This window comes from Leopardus geoffroyi, chromosome B4 (assembly GCF_018350155.1).
Source record: "Leopardus geoffroyi isolate Oge1 chromosome B4, O.geoffroyi_Oge1_pat1.0, whole genome shotgun sequence".
In the NCBI taxonomy this organism is placed as follows: domain Eukaryota; kingdom Metazoa; phylum Chordata; class Mammalia; order Carnivora; family Felidae; genus Leopardus; species Leopardus geoffroyi.
Genome location: NC_059341.1, coordinates 25,532,684 through 25,554,583, shown reverse-complemented (window position 1 = coordinate 25,554,583; position 21,900 = coordinate 25,532,684). Strand labels below are relative to the sequence as shown.

The 21,900-nt window shown below is 36.8% G+C and overlaps 1 protein-coding gene across 4 annotated transcripts in view; it reads left to right on the top strand.

The window, feature by feature from the left end:
• Positions 1 to 21,900, top strand: part of ODAD2 (outer dynein arm docking complex subunit 2) — a 179,597-nt gene that overhangs the window by 129,209 nt on the left and 28,488 nt on the right. For 3 of the 4 annotated variants that reach the window (XM_045465769.1, XM_045465771.1, XM_045465768.1), the window contains 2 exons: positions 254 to 442; positions 1,735 to 1,956. In XM_045465769.1, the coding sequence (XP_045321725.1) occupies positions 254 to 442; positions 1,735 to 1,956 (411 nt within the window). Of the gene's footprint in view, positions 1 to 253; positions 443 to 1,734; positions 1,957 to 11,337; positions 11,370 to 12,096; positions 12,837 to 21,900 lie in introns of those variants that run through there. The other variant, XM_045465770.1, reaches the window with a different exon arrangement.

Genomic DNA, 21,900 nt, shown 5'->3' with positions numbered 1-21,900 from the left:
ACTAACTTCTGTATTCCCAGTAGTTAGCATGGTAACTCTCACATAATAGTTATTCAATAAATATTTGTTGAAGTTGAATCGTGTGGTTATGTACATATGCAAACATACATAGAAATTATGTATAATAAATAAATTGAATTTTTTATGCCAAAGGTGTACTTAATAGCCTTATCCTTACTTTCTGCTTTTTTTTAAAAAATGCTAATCAAAAGATTATTTTTGATAACATCTTTTGTTTTTAATTGTTCTCTAGGATGCTGGAGAAATGGTCCGTTCCTTTGTTGGTGGTTTAGAACTTGTCGTCAATTTACTGAAATCAGATAATAAAGAAGTTTTGGCAAGTGTATGTGCTGCTATTACAAATATAGCAAAAGATCAAGAAAATTTGGCTGTTATTACAGATCGTGGAGTTGTCCCTTTATTGTCCAAACTAGCAAATACAGTAAGTAACACATCCTTTTATTTTAAATGTATATGGTCTTAAGATATCATGGAGTAGTGGTAAAAACCATAAACTTAGAGTCCGGAGACCTGGATTCAAGCTTAATATCCATCACCTATGAGGTATGAGATTTTGGTCAACTAATTTAATGTCTCCGAGACTGATCAATGTGAAAGTGTGTTCTAACTGTACAATTTAATATGCAAGATCCTTGTAAAATATAGGCTGTTTTTTATTTGTTGCTGGCAAGTAAAGTAGTGCCAAATGTAAGTGTTATTATAGAAGTGTTAACTATCATTTTCCATCACCACCATCATTATCATTCATTATCCTTAAGATGATTGTTCATGCCAACATTACAAGTTAAATGCTCTTCCCCAGGCTTAGCAAGCTTGGATTGATGGCATTCTTGAACTAGAAGACTTTGGCAACCACTGTATTATTTATTCAGAGCTGTGCCAGATAGAATAAGCAGCCTTGAGAGATAATGACTTCACCACGATCAGAGGTATTTGAGCATAGCTTGGGCTACCTCTTGGCAGGAAAGTCGTAGAGCAGAAATTCAATCACTGGAAGGATGCTTGGTTTAGAAGACTTTTTAGTCTAATTCTGAGTTCCTAAGAATAACTGCCAGATTCAGTTAAGGACACCAAGTCGTTGCCTCAATCAAGAGAATAGTACAATTATTAAGCAGAAAACTGTATCCTATTTGGTTATATTATACCTATTGCAGTTAATTACATACAAAAAAAGGATATAGCGTGTATAAAGGATATAGAAAGGAAAATGGCGGACTCAAACATATCATTGTTTGCTGCACTGTCTTTTCCCTCTAGGAAACCAAGGTATATTACTGATGTAGAAGTATTCCTAGGGTGAAAGTATAGGGTGAATCTACCTATGCCAGTTAAATGAAATGCTCCCTTAAGAATGCCCAGTATTCTTTAACTACTTTTCTTTTTTTATTAGAGCACTTGCTCAAAAGGAAATCAAACCTTGAGCAAATAACAAATGCCAGGCACTTGATTGCTTTTGAGTGTATTAACTATGTTCAGTAGTCAATTAAAAAAAGTTAAACATTTTTTAAAGTCATAAGAAGAAAATTCAGGATTGAACGTTGGTCCATCGGGGCCACCAAAATACTAATTTCTTTCAAGACACCACCTGAATAGCCACTTAGCCCTTCTCCCTTGACTCACTGGCATTTTATTGGATAATAAACAGGTAGCACAGAAACATGACCTCACGGGTTCTTTGCAATGCGTGTACCACAATTCATTTCCTTTGTGCAGAATAATGATAAACTGAGGCGTCATCTAGCAGAAGCTATTTCACATTGCTGTATGTGGGGCAGAAATAGAGTGGCCTTTGGCGAGTACAAAGCAGTGGCTCCATTAGTGCATTACCTGAAGTCAGATGACCCCAATGTGCATCGAGCAACAGCTCAAGCCTTGTACCAACTCTCAGAAGATGCCGACAACTGTGTCACCATCCACGAGAATGGCGCAGTAAAGGTACAGTTGATTGACTTTGTGGTTTAGTCCAATGCAGGTGTACAGAGGCTGGAAAGAAACTTATGTAACAATAGGGTTTAATTGATGGGGGATATTTGGACACACAAACTGCCCATGTGTTGGATCATGGCTGCAGCTGAACCATGTGTTAGTATGGTTTATGCTGCAGGAAAGTTAGAGATCGAATTTTTCTAAATCAAAGATTATAAAACATCTCAGTTTAGTAATTGCTCTATAATTTGAATTTGATTAAGGAAATGTATAGCACATTAATAATTAGTGGCACTCATAATTCCACTTAATATATTATTTACTTAGCACTTAAATAAAATACTGGCATGAACTCAATAGCAAAGGAGCTGACTGAAACAACTAGACTATAGTTTGACGGTCTTAACTGTGACAGCAAAGGACCATTTCAAAGACAGATTTTTTCGAAAAAAAATCTGTGCATCAAATTTTCTTTGCCTATAATCAATCAATACACAGGAGAGCTTCTGCACATAGACTTTATATATCTATGCATTCTGTTATTGAACAGGACTCGCACAACCTAACATGCCATCAGTAGAGTCTTTAAAAACAATGAAACTATAAAAATTAAGTACCCTGGTACATATGCTTAGACAATTGCCAGTTTGTTTAAGAAGAGAATTTCTAGGCTACTCAAAGTCTTAAAATTCAATAAGGTTTACAGTTTAATTGACATAAATGCCAGCTGCACATGCAATTCTGAGTTATTTCCTCTTAACACAAGTCAAGAGATAATCCAAAATCACTTAGGAATTGTATTCTGCTATGTCAAGTAATGAAACTGTGTTCACCGACCCACACAGCTTACATGTATTAGAAAAAGAAGGCAATAAAAATAATTAGGGGGAAGGGACAGGAAAGAGAGAAGCAAAGAAAGAAAATAGGGTTTGTTCTGCTCTAAAACCCTTTCCTGTGTCATCTTAAGGTATCTTGAGGGCCTGTCCATCTCACCTATTTGCATTCCTAACTACCAGCTATTTCTACTGGAGAAAAGAACGGGACGTTGTTTTTTTGTAAGTTACTCGTCACCATATAGCGGCAGGCCAAATCATGAGCTCTCCCTCTTGGGACCGTGGGGGCAGCATATGGACCTGTGTCTCCCTTCCCTGGTTTTCTTTAAGGAGGAAAAAAATGTGGATGTGGCAAGTGGGTGTTGGTAGAATAAATGGGGTTTGGTGCTTGGCTATGGGGAATAAAGGAAAGGGTTGAGTCAAAAATGACTCCAGGTTTTAGGCTAGGTGAAGAGGAAGATTCTATTAGCCAAGATCATGTAAGAAAATATTTGGCACATTTAGGTGGTTACAGTACCTGAGGTGAATATGTCACAATGTGTAACTGCTCACATTTCTGACTCCAAATGCATATACACTTTATCCACTATTTTGGCAAATCCCTGGTTGTTTTCATTCATAACTGCTGTACCTTTCTAGTCAAAAGCATATAGTGTTATTTCCCAGTCCTACATACATTCCTGCCGTAGCTGCCCATGAGTGATGCTGACAGGCTCTTTGACAATTACCAGAGTCATCCTGTCACCCAGTTCATAAGTTATTTATCCTAGAGTTAGTTCCTTCATCATACAATTTCCTTAACAGCAGCAGCTGATGTTATACAAGCTATGTGTCTCATGCCAACTGATGTTTATTCCATAATAACAGTGAACAGACTTGAGGGTCTGGAATAGATTGGTATCAGCTTCTACTGTGTTCAATTTAAATGGTCAGTTTGAATTTCAGGTCTAGAGCAGCGCTGTTCAGTGGAAATGTAATGCAAGCCACATATGTAATACTAAATTTTCTAGGAGCTAGAATTTCAGAAAAGATAAAAAGAAACAAATGAAATTACTTTTAGTAATATATTTTATTTAACCCAATATATCCAAAATATTCTTCAACATTTAATCCATATTAATTTTTTCTTATATTTGTGTTTTATACTTATGATACATCTCAAGGGGGACTGGCCACATTTCAAGGTCTCACTAGTGACTAGTGGCTTTCTTATTGGACAGTACAAGTCTAGAGGCAGGAGAGAAGGGAAGATCGGGATTATCAGTGAGAAGTAATTAAGTCGCAAGTGAGGGTGAATAAGTTGTTTTTGGGAGAGAGTTTAGAGAAGCTGGGGAAATGTCTACATTTGCATTCACAGTGCATATAGGTAGGAAGAAGAGCTGTTAAGATAACTTCAAGAAGTTAACAGGTTGTCTAGGAGTTCTAGAAGCCAGAGGAAGAGGGAGTTTCCAAAGGGTTTGTGTTTAAATACTGTTAAGCGGTCAACAAGGATTTCCTGACTCAATTATGTTGAAAAATAATCCTGGAGTTAGAGCCTTTCCAGGTAAGACTCTTCTATACACCCTGAGAAATCTCCTGTTCTGGTAAATGCAGCATGAGAGGAATAATATAATATATATATAATTAAATATATAATATTTAATATATATAATATAATAATAATATAATCCTTATCCTCTTTATGATTTTACACAAACCTTCTCAAAAGCATCAGCCCATGGTCTTGCATCGTTACAAAGCCTTGTAAACATGGATGCAGATCTGTTGGCAATTCTGCTGAAAGTGTGAGAAGTCTAAGGGATGTACCAAGGTTATTTGCTAATTATAACAAAACCATAACACAGGAAAGTCATACAAGGAGGGAAAGAAGTTGCAGGAAAAACTTCTGAGCAAGATGAGCAAAACTTCACTGAGCAAGATGAGCAGAAAAAGTGATCAGATAGAAAGATGATGAGCACCTATAAAAGGCATTAAGCTCCCTTCCCCATTATAATGTTGGATTTGTTTTGCAAATATCTATACCAGGCAGGTGAAAGCTACATTATGACCTGTAACTTTCTGGAAGGCAGGAAATTGAAGAGATTGCAAAAAATACAATCAGAAGTGGGTCCAACAGAGAGAGGGAGGAGCAGTTCAAGTTGGGTGGAAGGAAAAGGTTGTCTTGGCAGCCTCCTAGACTCAGCACATGAAGTGGCACTGCAGAGAGTGTGGAAGATGAACCTTGAAGCCTGGCACAGGAAAAGAAAAATATCACTAACACTTTTGAGTCAGGTAAAGGGACTTCAGAGGCTAAGATCACCCAGTAATTCTCACAGTAATGCAGTCCACATACTTAATGTTTGATTGAACTGTAATATTTTCTGTTAATTAAAACTCTTTATGCAACTTTGTGGTCTTATGTACTTTCCTCACACTCCAGATACTCCCTGGAGTGCTGGGGATAGTCTGTTGGTGATATGCTATTAAATTACTTAGTTAGCACTAGTACGTATGAGTGACTATGTGATGATACCAAATATGGAGTTATATATAGACTTGCTTCTGATTGGCTTTTTCCTGTTATTTGCATTTATCCTTTAAAGTGAGAAAGAAATGTAAAAATTACTTAAGGATTCCAGCAAGTTAGATTTTTAACTCTAATATTTTATATATATATATGTGTGTGTGTGTGTGTGTGTGTGTGTGTGTGTGTGTGTGTGTGTGTATATGTATATATATATATACACACATATGTATATACATATATACATATATATATCTCAAATGTTTTATTTCATTTTTATTTAACTTAAAACATGTGATAGCTTTATAAATGACACATGCATGCACATGTTTAGAAGGTCAATTTGAAAAATTTTAATGTATATATGAATACCCAGAAGCCATTATTAGATCAAGATAATGACTTCCCCCCAAAGTTGATGTTGATGAAGTTCTATTTATCTTTTTCTTTTTTAAATGGGGTTATGTCCAAGAAATCTTTGCCTAATACACAATCACAAGGATTTTCCATGTTTTAGTATGGAAGTTTTATAACTTTTTGGTTCTGCATTTAAGTCTGTGAATGATTTTGCGTCAATTTTTGTTTATGATCCTAGGGGGCATCTGAGCATCATTTGTTGAAATATATCCTTTCCCCACTGAATCTCTTGGATCTTGTAATTTGGAGAAAAAATTTAGTTGACTGTATCTGCTTTGTTCCATTATTCTGTTTGTCTGTGTTTACACCAATACCACATTGTCTTAATTACTATATTGTTATAGTAAGCCTTAAAGTTAGGTAGTATACATTTTCCTACCTTTTTCTTTTTTTAATTATTTTGGCTACTCTAGTTTTGTACATTTCCATAAGAATTTTTAAACCAGTTTGTTAATTTCTACAGGAAATGCTTTCTGAGATTTTGAGATGGCATTGAACTAGGGGAAAATTGACATCGTAACATTATTGTCGTCTGACTCATAAAGAAGAAATATCTCTCCATTATTTTTGTGTTATTTATTTCTCAGCAATATTATGTAACTTTCATCACATAGGGTTTTTACATCTTTTGTCAGATTTACCCCTATGTAAATGTTTTTGATGCTACTCTAAGTGGAATTTTTAAAATTTCAATTTCTAATTGTTCATTGTAATTATGTAGAAGTTTAATTGATTTTGTGTATTAATCTTATATCTCATGACCTTGCTAAATTCACTTATTTGATCTAGTAGGCTTGTGGAGATTCTGCATAAATTTTCTATGTAGATTTTCTACACAGACCAGGGGTTGGCAAACATTTTCTCTAAAGGGCCAGATAGTAAATATTTTAGGCTTTATGGGCCACATAAAGTCTCTGTTGCAGATTCTTCTTTTATTGTTGTTATTATTTACAACTATACAAAAATGTAAAAACCATTCTTCATTCTTTGAAGCCATACAAAAACAGATTGTCAGTTGCCAGTGTCTCACATAAATAATCATGCCATCTACAAAAAAGACTTCTTTTTCTTCTTTTCTAACCTGGATGCCCTTTATATATTCTTGCCTGACTTCATGGGCCAGAAGTTCCTGTATGATATCGGGGAAAAAAGTGGTAAGAGCAGATATCCTAGTTTTATTCCTTATTTTGGAGGGAATATAATCAGTCTTTCACCATGAAGTTTACTGTTAGCTATAGGTTTTTGTTAGGTGACTTTCATCAGGCTAAGTTTCTTTCTATTACTACTTTAATGAGGATTTTTTTTTAATCAGGAATAGATACTGGATTTTGTCAGATGCTTTTTACTCTATCTATTGAGATTGTCTTATGGTTTTTCTTTTAGAGTTTGTTATCATAAAGAATCATACTGATTTGGTTTTCAAATGTTAAACCAACCCAGCATTCTTGGGATGAATCCACTTGGTCACAATATATTATCCTTTTTATACATTGTTGAATTTAATTTGCCAAAATGTTGCTTAGAGTTTTGCATCTATGTTCATGAGGGATATTGGTTTGCAAGTATTCTTTTCTGGTAATGTCTCCTTTTTGCTATCACAGTAATGCTTCAGTAAATGAATTGGAAAGTGTTCCTTCCTCTTCAGTTTTCTGGGAGAATTTTATAGCACTGGTATTATTCATCCATTAAATGTTTGGTAGAATTCACAAGTTAAGCCACCTGAACCTAGTTTTCATTTTCGAAGGTATGAAACTTCAAATCCAATTTCTTTAATCAATATAGAGCTGTTCAGGTTATTTATTTCTTTCTGAAATATTTCTTGAAATATTTGTGTGTTTCAAGGAATTAATTCACTTCATCTAAATTCTCAAATGTATTGGCATAAACTTATTCATAATATTCTCTTATCCTTTAATATAGATTTATAATCTATAGTTATGACATTTTTTTCACTCTTGGTATTAGTAATGTTTGTCTTTTCTCCTGATCAGTCTAACTAGAAGCCTATCAGTGCTATTATCTTCTTGAAGAACTAACTTTTGTTTCTTTGATTTTCTCTCTTTTTCTGTTTTTTATTTTATTGATTTCTAATGTGATCTTCTTATTTCCTTTCATCTGATTACTTTGGGATTTCATTTGTTCTTCTTTGTCTACTTTCTTAAAGTAAAAACTAAGATTATTGATTTGATACCTTAATCTTTTCAATAATGATACTTAGTTGTATAAATTTTCCTCTAATACTATTTTGGCTGCCTCTCAGAAATTTTGATGTCATGTTTTTATCTTCATTCAGTTAAGAATACTTTTATAGTTTCCCTTTTGATTTCTTCCTTGACCCATGGATTATTTAGAAGTGTGATATTTAGTTTTTAAATATTTGAGGATTTTAATTGGTCTGTTACTGGTTTATAATTTAATTCCATTGTAGTCAGAGAACATATATTACTTGACTATTTGTTTTAGTGTGAGATTTGTTCTGTGACCCAGAATATGGTTTAACTTATTAATATTCCACATGTACTTGAAAAAAATGAGCATTCTGATGTGGTTGATAAAGTGTTCTATAAAGTTTAATAAGGTCCAGTTGATAAATATTGTTCAAATATTCTACATCTTTGCTGATTTTATAACTACTTGTTCTATCAATTATTATGTGAGGCAAATGTGTTAACCAGTACATTACAGAAATACCCATTATTGTGGATTTGCCAATTTTTTTCGCACAATTCTATCAGTTTTTTTTTCATTATGCATTTTGAAACTCTTATTAAAGTGCAAAAGTATTTAGGAATAGTATGTCCTCTTGATGACCCCTTTATATGTATGAAATTACCTGTATACCTTGGCATATTTTTTGCTTTGAAATATGCCTTTTCTGCTATTAATAGAGAAACTCCTGCTTTCCTTTGGTTAGAATTAGCATGCTAAATTCTATACCTGTTTCTAAGCTTTCTAATTCTAATCCAAATTGGCTATTTGTGGGCAGCATTTAATTGGGACTTGCTTTTTTTTTATTCATATCACTTCTGCCTTTTGGGGGGAGGGTGTCTGCACTATTTACATTTAATGTGCTATTGACATGGTTGGCCTTAAATGTCATTTCATTTGTTCTTCTCTGTTTCCTTTCCCATCTTTTCTTTTTGTCATCTTCTTGGCTTAATTGAACATTCCACTTTATTCCTTTTTTTGTTATTTATTTGTTTAGTTTTTATTAGTTACGATTCTTTGTTGTTAGATTAATGGTTGCTTTAGAGTTTATAGTATACATATATAATTCAGCACATCATCTTCACATTATATTATACACAGAAACATATAGTTGAAGAATCATACAACACTGTGCCTCCACTTTTGTCCTCCTGACTTTTGTGCTTGTTCTCATGCATTTGACTCATACATGTTGTAAACTCTACATTGTTCTTGTTTTGGGCTATAAATGACCGATTATAAATTACAGAGATTTAAATAAATTAGAAAAAGTGCTATTTACTCCTTTCTATAAATGCAGATTTTCATCTGGTATCATTTTCTTTCTGCCCAAAAGACTTTTAACATTTCTTGTAGTACAGCTGTGTTGATAAATTCTTTCATTTTTAAGTGTTTATTATTTATCTATTTATTTATTAGAGAGATAGATAGAGAGCAAGCAGGGATGGGGCAGAGAGAGAGGGAGACAGAATGCCAAGCAAGCTCTGTGCTATCAGCACAGAGCCTGATGCAGGGATCAAACCCATGAACCATCGAGATGATGACCTGAGCCAAAACCAAGAGTCAGATGCTTAACCAACTGAACTACCCAAGTGCCCCTCTTTCATCTTTTATATGTCTAAAAAAGACTTTATTTTGTCTTTGTGTTTGAAAAATAGTTTTGTTAGGCATAGAATTTTACAATGACATTTTTCCCTTCAGTAAACATGTCACTTCATTTTATTCACACTGGCGTTGTTTCTGAGAAGAAATCTGCTGTCCTTCTATGTTTGTTTACCTAGATGTCATTTTTTCACTACTGCTTTTAAGATTTTATCATTTTCACTGATTTTGAGCAATTTGATTATGATGTGTCTTGGTGTTGTTTTCTTTATGTTTCTTATGCTTGGGTTTTATTGAGCTTCTTGGATCTATAGGCTTCTAGTTTTCATCAAATTTGGAAAATTTGGAGCCATTATTTCTTCAAATAATTTTCTCTGTCCCCTTCTCTTTCTACTGTCCTTTGGAAACTCCATTTTCACCTACATCTGGCTGCTTGACATTTTCGCACAGCTTCTTATGGCTTTGGTCATTTTTTTCAGTCTTTTTTCCTCCCTGTGTTTTAATTTGGAATGTTTCTATTCCTATGCCTTCAAGTTCAGAATATATATATATATATATATATATATATATATATATATATATATGCAATGTTTAATTTACCTTTATTTCCGTCAGTGTGTTTTACATCTCAGGTAGTGTAATTCCATCTCCCAAAATTAGATTTGGGTCTTTCTGTACCTTTCGTGTCTCTCCTTAACATACTGAGTCTTTCCTCTCGTTCATATGAAATCCAGTTCTGGTAATGGTTCTAGTATCATTTCCAGTTTGCTTTCAATTGGTTGATGTTTCTCTTTATCATGGGTCATGTCAGACACTGACTTTGGGGGCAGGGATGGGGGTGTTGTATTACATGTTTTATTTTAGTTCCAGTAGAGTTAACATATGGTGTTGTATTAGTTTCCGGTGTACAATATAGTGATTCAACACTTCCATGCATCACCTGGTGCTCATCTCAGGTGCACACCTTAATCCCCATCTCCTATTTCTCCCGTCCCCTCCTCCTATCTCCCCTCTGGTAACATTTGTTCTCTGTAGTTAAGAGTCTGTTTCTTGGAAGACACTGAATTTTAATGTGTTGAGTGATAGATCGTTTCTATAAATATTGTTGAGTTTTGTTCTGGGATGCACTTATGTTACTTAGAAACAGTTTGATCCTTTCAGGTCTATGCTTTGTTAGCAAAAAATACAGTAAGGCTAATTCTTCTCCACTTCTGAGGTCAGACCCTTCTGGTTACTCTACCCAACATCCATAAATTATGAAGCCTTTTGCTGAGTGGTAGGATCAGGCACTATTTGACCTGCGTGAGCCTCCGAGACTGTTGCAGCTGATCTATCAGGTGGGCCTTTACTGTCCTCGGGTATGCAGTTTCCTCACACACAGGTGCTGATGGGTTCTGTGCTGAAGCTTCAGGCGCCCCGACTGCAGGTCTCCACAGTTCTGTGCTCCGGGAGTTCTCCCCTCTCCAGTAATCTTCTCCGAAGACTCTAGTCATCACAGAGCCCCAGTCTGCCAAGCTTGGCCTCCCAGCTCGGGGAAGCTGCCGCGCTTCGCTCGGGTTCTCTCTCCCTGGGCTGTGAGTGGCCTTGTAAACTCTGTCCTAGGCAGCAGGCTGGGACGGTAGGGTTTGCCTCTTGAGTTTTCCTTCTCTCAGGGATCGCTGTCGTTTGAGGCCTGACACCTGATGTCCAGTATCTTAAAAGCCATATTGCTTTATGTGTTTTAACCATTTTTAAGTCATTTTAGATAGGAAGATAAATCCAGTTCTTGTTACCCTATCTTGGCATGAAGCGGAATCCTTATTTTCTTTTTGTACTTTCTTTATACAGTAGGATCATGGAAAGTGAGAGAGCCGGTGGAGGTGAGTTATCCATTTTAAACACACAACTTGCAGATAAGGAATGTAAGGCCCAGATCGGTGAAGTACTGAAAACCACATAGTCAACACATGGCATAACATCGTAAATGACTGTGATGTCTAGTTTAGGGCTGTTTCCACTAGATGAGCGAATTTCAAACCATGTCTTGTGGACTGTTAGGGTTCCCCTGGGAGAGATCAGGGCGCAGTACTCAGGGCAAGGAGGAAGCCAATGCTTGGTGTGGGGGGTGGTCACCTACTTTAAATAGAGCAGTGAGGGTTTTTTCCCCCATTTTATATGTTAGTAATCATGCATAAGATCTTGTTTCGAAACAGCTTTTTGTTGCCTTAAAAAGAATTGAAAATTACTGCATGAGGCCATGTTGCCCTTTAATAGTTGTTTATGAAACCCAGTCAGAGCCATCTTTTCCATATTTATTTAGCACTTTGCTTTGACAGGGACATTTACAAAATAAGAATCTCTTCAGTAGGAATTCAGAATTTTAATCTTAATTCTTTGCATTCTTACAAGTTTAGTGCATCTAAAAATCTGATTCAAGAATGATTCTCTAAAGCCACTTTTTTTTTCTTGTTAAGTTTTCCTTGGAGAGCTCTAGGCAATACTTTTTCCCATGAGGTCTTCTAAAACATCCGGGGAGCCCTTGGGAAAATCAAGTGTGTCTAGGATGGTGTGGGCTAATAGGATGTTTGTCTTCTTCATTCATACTAGCTCTGCTATAATGAATCCATCTTGCTTCTGCTAAGTCACCACCACCACACGCGAGCAAAGTAAATCTCCCTCCCCTCTTAAAAGCTAAAGGTGAGAGACGCTGCAAAAGAGAGCTGTATGTAAGTATAGCAAAAGACATAATGATGGCAGTAATATCTTTTTCATTTACGCGGCTTCCCGTGTGCCAGACACTAGTCCAAAAGCTCATCCACGCGTATTCTTTGATTCAGTCTTCTCCATTTTCCAATAAGGTGAGAATTGTTATTATCTCCGTTTTGCAGGTAAGGAAACTGAGTTACATAGACGTTAAGTGACTTGCCCTGAATCACCCAGGTCATAAGGAAAGGACAAGAAATCTGGTCCCAGAGTCTGTTCTCCTAACGCCCACTGCAGGGTAAAGCCGGAGTGCCTTGATGGCTCATGTGTGGGTGTGGGCGCCAGTGTTTAAGGCTGTGTTTGAAAGATTAAGCCTGGTGGAGAAGCTGCTTTCTGAGACAGAGCGGCCGTCTGGGAAGGCATGGGGCGGGGGGTGTTGGAGGACTTGGCAGAGAGCATGCTTGTTTTCTGGTAGAATGGTGCCCCTTCTTGTTTCTCACTTGTTCTCCTTGCAGTTTCTGCATTGTCTTCACTTATGCCAATTGAACATCATTACTGGTAAGAGTTATAGCATACAGAGTTAAAACCAGATGCTTTTGTGATTTTTTTTTTAAAAAAAATATTACTTCTATTTCTATCTAGTACATAGACTTTAAGAGGAGTAGCTATATTTTCCCAAGGTAATGACCTATTAATTTATTTAATAAGAATGGCATTTTGTGTTGTATATGTTGGTATGTATAGACACATATACGTATATATTTGCATTTTTTAGAATTAAGAAAATTGAAACTAAAAAACTTGAGTACATGATCTTTGGATTTAATTTAAGCCTTTTTCAATAATTTATATCAATTTTCTACACCTACCATTTACATGAGCTCTATTCCAAAAGTCTAAGATCTTTCTGTAAAAATAAGATATATGAATGGTGACTTTCATATGTCTTATTTTTACTTTTATTTATTTTTTTTTAATTTTTTTTTTCAACGTTTATTTATTTTGGGGACAGAGAGAGACAGAGCATGAACGGGGGAGGGGCAGAGAGAGAGGGAGACACAGAATCGGAAACAGGCTCCAGGCTCTGAGCCATCAGCCCAGAGCCCGACGCGGGGCTCGAACTCACGGACTGCGAGATCGTGACCTGGCTGAAGTCGGACGCTTAACCGACTGCGCCACCAGGCGCCCCTTAGTTTTACTTTTAAAAACATCACCCACCACCAAGGGATGGATTTCTGGGTACTATAAATTCCATTAATTACTATACAGTAAAAAGAAATCCCCCTGGGGTGCCTGGGTGGCTCAGTCAGTTAAGCGTCTGTCTTCAGCTCAGGTCATGATCTCACAGCTCGTGGGTTCAAGCCCTGCCATCAGGCTCTGTGCTGATAGCTCAGAGCCTGGAGCCTGCTTTGGATTCTGTGTCTCCCTCTCTTCTGCCCCTCCCCTGCTCACATGCTGTCTCTCTCTCCTTCAAAAATAAACAAACATTTAAAAAAGTTAAAAATATATAAATAAAAATAAGATATATTAAAGGTGATGTTTTTTACTTTTAAAAACATGACCCACCATCAAAGGACAGATTTCTGAGTACTATAAATACCATTAATTATTATACAGTAAAAGGAAACCCCCCTGAGGCACCTGGGTGGCTCGGTCAGTTAAGTGTCTGACTCTTGATTTCAGTTCAGGTCATGATCTCACAGTTCCTGAGATTGAACCCTGCATCCAGCTCTGTGCTGACAGCACAGAGCCTACTTGGGATTCTCTCTCTCCCTCTCTCTCTGCCCCTCCCCTGCTTGCTCTCTCTCTTTCTCAAAATAAACTTAAAAAAGAAGAAAAGAAAAACCCCTAATGAAAGAAATTAAATTGAAAACCTAAGTTCAAACTGGAAACCTGGGACAAAAAGCTCACATCTCTTAGTGCATCATGACTAACAGTGACCATTCTTAGACTCACACCTTCTTATGACTCAGAGCCTTCATGTCTCCTTACAGGATGCTCTGAGTATTATGGAACGTTCCCAACAGTTACTCCTGGGCCACGTTCATGTACTGTGGTCCACTGGAGCAGTGTTTCTCAAAGGGTGGTCTAGAGTCCACCTGTCAAGAAGCAATTTGGAGCTTGAAAAAAATAAAATAAGGGTTGCTGGACCATGCCCTGAATTGACTAACTCATGTTCTCCACGAATAAGACCAGGAAACTGTATTTCAACCAAGTTCCTAACGTAACTGAGAAGCACACGAAAGCTTGAGAGCCACCGATCCACAGGAGTTCCAATGGCAAGAGAGCCACATGATCATTTGCATTCGTTGGCCCATGATGCCGAACACAAGGAAAACAAAAATCAACCTTCTCAAAGAAAAAGGTTAAAGAACCCCGGAGGATGATTAATCCATTGCATGGAAAGCTAATCCACCCAACAAATATGACTGTGCGACGTAGAATGCTCCAGTGAATGATGTCATGCTGAACAGAATGAGTGTGGCTCTGCCCATGTGGAATTAGGATAGGCATGTAGTTGTAGAATTCTGCTTCACAGGACCCCTGGCAAATGTGAAGACAGTCTCCCCGGGGCACTTTATTTGCTCCCCATCAAAGAAAAGAAAACAAGGAGAACTTTCTGCTAATACTATAAAAAATACAAGTTCCTATAAGTGAGAGAAGACAAATTTACATGGTACCTAGTTAAAATACGACCCTCAAAGCTATTAGCTTTAAAAATAAGGAAGATCTAACCCAGTATGCCAGATCCCTGGCCAATCCAATTAATGTTGTTGCCTTTGAAAGTATATTGAAATGCGTTATGTCATTGTCTTCTACAACACTGCTTCCTAAGTTTTTCCCTGTCAGCAGAAAAACATGTAATATTTGCATGGCATACTGGAATAAAGGGACAAAGTTGCTCGTGGCTTGGAAGCAACTGGTCTGGGGCCTTTCCTGGCTCTTCAAGGACTTCCTATTCAAAGTGTGGTCCCAGCCAGAGAGCAACAGAAGCGCCTAGGTGCTTGTTAGAAATGCAGAATCTCAGACCCCACGGCAGACCTACTGGATCCACATCTGCCTTTTCACACAATTCCCAGATGGTTTGCATTCACAGCAAAGTTCGAGGAGCACTGGGTAAGGAGCACTGAACACTGGAACTCAGAACAAAGAATTAAATGATACTGAAATATTCTTTCCATGACTGCCTTTATGAACTATTCAAATTTGATACAGTTTTAATATTTTCTATAAAGTTAGCCTAGATGTATGTTAAAGGTATAAATGTAATTTAATTTTTAGACCCTCATAAAACTTTTTATATACATTGCTAAAATTCCTGATTTGGGATCAGAACATGTGGTCACTATAACTTTTCCAACCCTGATTTAAGTATTTCACATTATTTTCCCAAACCACCAGTTAGACAAGAAAATCCGTTAAGTCTTCTACTCTCAGTATAAGGCAAACTTATTTGCCCTTACATGGCTGACTTCATATTTCAAGGGGACTCTCTTCTAACATCCTGCATTTGGATGAGTTAGTCCATATTCAGCCTATTTTTTAAATGAATTTATTAAGTTTAGATGCTAAATTTTATGAGTATCTCTCAGGTAACTGTGATGTATAGAGGCACCTTTCATCAGCCAATTGCTTTTCAGCCACCGTAGCCTCCACCACCATCATATTCAAATTTTGAATATTTACATAGATTATTGGAATGATTTGTAAATTATTATTGATTCAGCTCTATCTTTCCTAACCCTCAGGATATTTGTGCACAGATTTGTGTGCAGACAGGCTATTTCTGTTTTATTTTTAAGACTTAATATTTCATAATAGGTGACTTCAACCTTTTAGTTTTTAAACCATGACACCAGTTTCTAATTTATTTCAGATATTGTTTTCTAATTTATTTTAGATACTAGTTTCTCATTTGTTCTAGAGGATATATAATATATCACTTTATGTATAATTGCAGACATTGTTTGCAAATTATGTAGTACTTATTCAACATTCTTAGAAACTTATGAATGGATAACTTGAACATGACACTTTTTAAATAATCTTCTACATGTTAAAGTGAGAATAAGTTAGGTCTATTACAAATAGGGCTGCTATGAGCATTCTTGACAAGATTTTTGGTACACCTACATACTGACTGATCATTGGTTTTATTAATTATTGCTAAATGATTATTTTACTGTGCTGATTTCATGCTAGATGAGAGTTACATGTAAAATTGAATATTTTTTGTTTAGAATTTTAATTACCTAACTGACTTGACTTTTTCTTTCATCTTATCATTTAAATTTGTTTAAAGATTTTTACCATGGGGAATTCTTTTAGTTTCTACTTGAAGTTAATCTATCTGGAGATGGTCTATGGCTTTATAGAATTTATTTGGAGATACTTTTATATGCTTCTGCATATCCCTTTTAGCAAATTAATCCTTCAAATGGTTGAAGATTGATAACACTTTGTGAAAAGAGGTGATTCCACCCTACTTTATTCCCCTGTACTGGTTATTAATTTATTGAAATCAGAGGAAAATATGCATTGCTAACTGAGAGCAAGACCTCTTGAAAAGTGTAGTCAAGAATGGCCGCACATGGTTAGTGCCAATCCAGGAAATGACTCTTCCTTCACAAGGGTATCCCTTTTCAAAGGGGTAGAATAAATACACAGTATACAGATTCTCCACACAGGCAGGACTTGACCTTCTATTCATCACTCCCAGAATTCAGGAGGAAAGAATAGGACCAAGGGTCTCACAACTTTCTCAAGCACTATAAAAGGAGTCTGGTAAAAAATAAGTGAACAGGGGCGCCTGGGTGGCGCAGTCGGTTAAGCGTCCGACTTCAGCCAGGTCACGATCTCGCGGTCCGTGAGTTCGAGCCCCGCGTCGGGCTCTGGGCTGATGGCTCAGAGCCTGGAGCCTGTTTCCGATTCTGTGTCTCCCTCTCTCTCTGCCCCTCCCCCGTTCATGCTCTGTCTCTCTCTGTCCCAAAAATAAATAAACGTTGAAAAAAAAAAAAAAAAAAAAAAAAAAATAAGTGAACAAAATAATTACCAAGTGTACTTAATGCTATGAAAGAAACAAATGGGGTTGGATGAAGAGTAACAGAGAGCTAACATACTTTGGACAAGGAAGGCAGAGAAAGCATCTTGGAGCAGGTGCATCTAAGCTAAGCTATGAAGGATGAAGACAGGAGAAGAGTTTGCAGACAGAAAGTATGTGCAGAGGCCATAAGGTGCAAATGTGCTTAGAGTTTCCAAGGACCGGCAGGAAGATCAGGGCAGTTGAGGGTGAGTGATGGAACGGGGGAGTGAACAAGATGTGTTCGGAGAGCCGCAGGGGGTCGAGGGGGCTGGATTACATGGGGAGTGCCAGACCACAGTAAAGAATTGGGATTTTATTCTAGTGCAGGGAGAAGCCATTGAAAGATTTTAATTGGAACAGTGCTATGATCCCATTTATGTTTTTGGAGATCACTCTTCAAGGTGTGTAGGGAGCAGGTCACAAAGAGTGGAAGTGAAGAGCCCTCTGGGAAGGTGGTGAGCTGTCAGTGCATGAGAACACAGCAGCCTAAACAGGGCTTTGTTACAGATTAGATGCAAGATTAAGGGAACAGGAAGAATTAAGGACTTATTCACAAACCTATTTTTAAATAAGGTTTTTACTCCGAAGTGAGAAATAACCACAGTGATAATAGGTGTTAGCAAGCCCCTTTTAATTTTAAATTTCACCAAATAATTTGGAATAGCCCATTGGATGAATGATTAGCAAATACTAAAATATTAGCTTAATAAGAGATTGAAGTGCTTTCCCTTGACTAACAAATATGTAATATGAATGGCTGTATATGTAATGTAAATTACAGGATAATCTCTTTTTAAAATAGCAGCCCATCACTTAGTGGTCACTGCTGAGGTAGGTGCTTTATTTCTTATTTCATTTAATCTTTGCAATAACCCTGTGATGCAGGCATTCCTGTCCCCATTTTAAAGATTGGGAAGCTTTAGTTCAATAGTCTAAGTGATGTTTCAAGACCCATAGATGGAATTCAGAATCAATTATGATACAATAAATTGCAAGCAACATAAATAACTCAAATAAGCTCAGGCACCAAAGAGGATACGTGCATGTTTGACAGATGTCATGGGCAAGGAAACAGCTGAGCCCTAACAAGGTGCCTGGACAAGGGCCTCACGGATTTCCTAACATCTTTTTCTCTTTCACCTGTGATCTGTCCTCACTTCTGTATCCATTTCATTTTATTCTTTCTCTGTCCATTGGCTTTCCCTATTTCTCCACTGTTTCCTCCACTGTGTCCCCAAGCTTCACTCTCCAGTTAACCTTAGTGTGGCCAAAATTATTCCTAATTTTCAATTCAGAGATGTCACAGAAGGGAATCTGATTGGCCTGGTTTGGGAGAAGTGCCCACCCCTCATCCAATCAGTGTGGACAGTTGTCAGAGAAGGGAATCTGATTGGCCTGGTTTGGGAGAAGTGCCCACCCCTCATCCAATCGGTGTGGACAGTGTGTGCCCTTTACCGAATGGCTTCCAAGGCTCACCTGAGTGAGGGTGAGGTACAGGGACAGTCAGGAGCATCCCTGGAGGGCCAGGAAGACACTGTAAAAGGTGTGCACTAATGTAATGAGCCAGGATTTAGATTTCTGGATCAACTGACAAGAGAAATTGTTAGGTCAGTGGACATGCACTGTCTTTTATCATCATGCTGTTATTGAGGGTGTTTATGAGTTATATATACTTTACTTATGAGGTTATTGTTGCAAATCTTTTAAAGAGGTACAGAAGTCATTTTACCCAGTATTTCTAAAGTGTGCCTTGTTGGTTAAAATTATAAATTCTTGCTAACAGCTCTGGCTAGCTCTATTTATTATTATTATTATTATTACTTTATTAAAGAACTTGTTCTTGGGGTGCCTGCGTGGCTCAGTCGTTAAGCATCCAACTCTTGATTTCGGCTCAGGTCATGATCTCATGGTTGGTGTGATTGAAGCCGTCTCAGGCTCTGCACTGACAGCATGGAGACTGCTTGGGATTCTCTCCCCACGGCCCCTCTGTGTCTTTCTCTTTCTCAAAATAAATAAATAAACTTAAAAGAACTTGTTCATAAAGGAAGCTTTGTGAGTTAAATGGATGTAAATTATAAAATGTGAAAGGTAATTATTTATAATTTTTATTGAAGATATTTCAGACCTCGCTATTGCCAACTGCTGGTATGGATTTAGCATTCTTAAATTTAAGTAGTGACTTTTGGCTCTTTTTTCTTGTCAAATACTTTGTGATTAAATGTGGTCTATTATTATACTGTCATCTTAAATTTAAGAAACAACACTCCTTTAGCATTTTGAATCTATGCAAAACAGCCTTTATTTTATGCACATATAAACCAGTGAAGCATTCACATGTTGGTTTTGGGACTTTAAACTTGGCAAATTATAGATTCTCGTTTTTATATCTGTCACTGTTGGCTCCAGACTTTAAATTGAAACCACAGGGTTTATCTGGCACTCACACCAAGCTAATGCTTTTCCCTTGCTTTAAATTAGCTGCTACTTAATGGTTAAGAAAGAGTGCTCTATATGGCAGATAACATTAGAGCAATAATATACACAAATCACTGCCAACTGTACAAAGGCTGCTTGAACTTTTGGCTGTTTAAAAACCAAAACATGTCCATCATGTTGCATTCAAAAACTTCATAGCAACAGGTGAGCACCCTAATCTTTTATTTTTGCATAGTTCAGATGAAACCAATGAAAGGTAAAACAAAAAGTCATTTCAATCTGAGTTGCACGAGAGGCATATCAGGTGTGAGCTTCCCTTTCCTGACTTGGGTGAAGCTGGAAACCATGGCCTTGGTACTTGATCCTCAGCATCCTATTTTTAGGGATTGCTACTTACCTATCCTAATAAGTTTACTAGAGTATCACTGCCAGATAAGAAAAATATTTTAAGGTTCTGAAGTGTTGGAGTCCCTGAAATTTAGATTTGGGACTGACGAGTTACTCTTTTACTTCACGTAATCATGTTACCAAAATTAGGAACATCAGGCTACGTTAGGGTTTTTCTGATCCCAAATAAAAGAAAATGACAGGACCGGGTAGCTTATGTTGTCTAAACTGTACAGTCCAGGATTCCTCAAATTTACACAGGTTTGGATATCAAGGCATTACGTTGGCATGAGGTGCTATTGGCACATGTTAAAGCATCTTTCGGTCTCTTTTCCTGCCGAGCTGTAGGTCTGCTGGAGCTGTTCAGCAGTAGCTGTGCCCTGCAACTTTTTTTGGTGATAAATGATCCATTTCAAATAAATGAAATTGCAGCCAACTCTGCAGAAAGAATCACTTTCTAAAAAAGAGAGACCATTTTGGAGGGTCAAAAATGCACAAACAGTATGGTAAAATAAAGTATATGCTGCTCTTTTTAATGGAAAAGATTGTTACTGGTTACATTTGCCAAATTCAATCACTATGCCAAAAAGTCGAGGAATCTGGCAGGGACTGCGGAGAGCAGTTCCATCTTTCATCTATATTTCTTCTCTGTATTTATCTAGCTTCAGAAAATGCCGGGAATGTCTTTTCCTTCCGACTTGGCCCTTCTGCTAAACCACAGAAATACACCGGGCAGCTTCTCGTAATTGTTTGGTTACTTATAGTGCAGTCTTTAATCTTGTGAAAAATATATTCTTTTCTATTGGAAATTTATGGAAATCACCAACAACTGTTTGTTTTCATTTTCTGAAATTTATCCCAGGAACAAAAAAAAAATCAGTTTTATTAATTGGCAGCTACTTAATGCAATACACAGAGGCAGGAGGCCAGCTCATTATTTTTGGCCTTCAGCTGACCCAAAATGGTTTTCTCGTATAAGAAGCTATTCACAGATGCTAGACGTAAGAATTAATAATAATAAAAAAAAAGAATTAATAATAATAATAATGCATTTCAGACTCCATAAGTAGTTTTTGGCACTTAAAAAATATCTTCTGTTTTTCCCTTGAAAACAGCAATCCTGTTATATACAAAAAGCAAACAGTGCTTGAATTAGCACGTTGCAGTCTTTAATGTACCAAAAATATGCATGCATTAACATTCCCTTCTAAGGCTCCTTTTTTTTTTTCACTTCCTTCAGGATCAATCAGTTTTTGTTACAAAAACAAACAAAAAAAAAAAAAACCTCTTAGATTCTTAGTACCTGTGTTCTCTGCATTTTCCAACCCATTGCCATGGTGTAAGATGCCTCTTTGAAATGTCTTTGGACTGAAATTTAAAAGTACAGGTGCTAAACAAAAGTTACATTTTTAAAATCAAATTAATTATAGCTTATGCAGATTGAAATCAGAGCAGCTATGTCTGTGGTTCAGGAATGATCAAACATAATGGCTTATCCTTATGGTTAACAAGTCGGGACTTGTTTATAAAATTCTAGTTTGCAATATGCTTTTGGGAAAAAGCACTGTATTCTCCAGGTCTTTGGTTACCCATGAGTAAAAGTAAGAAAAATATTTCTAAAGTTGAAGCTATTATTCCTTATAACCCACATTTAAAGTTTGAATCCCTGAGGAGGAAAATATCAGGAAAGCACCCCTAAGTTTCCATTTTCAGCAATGAAAACTGACATGCAGTTGGAAGGGGTCTCTTTATGACACGGGGCTTAATATTTTTACCTCTGCTTCTTGTAAGAAGTAACAAAA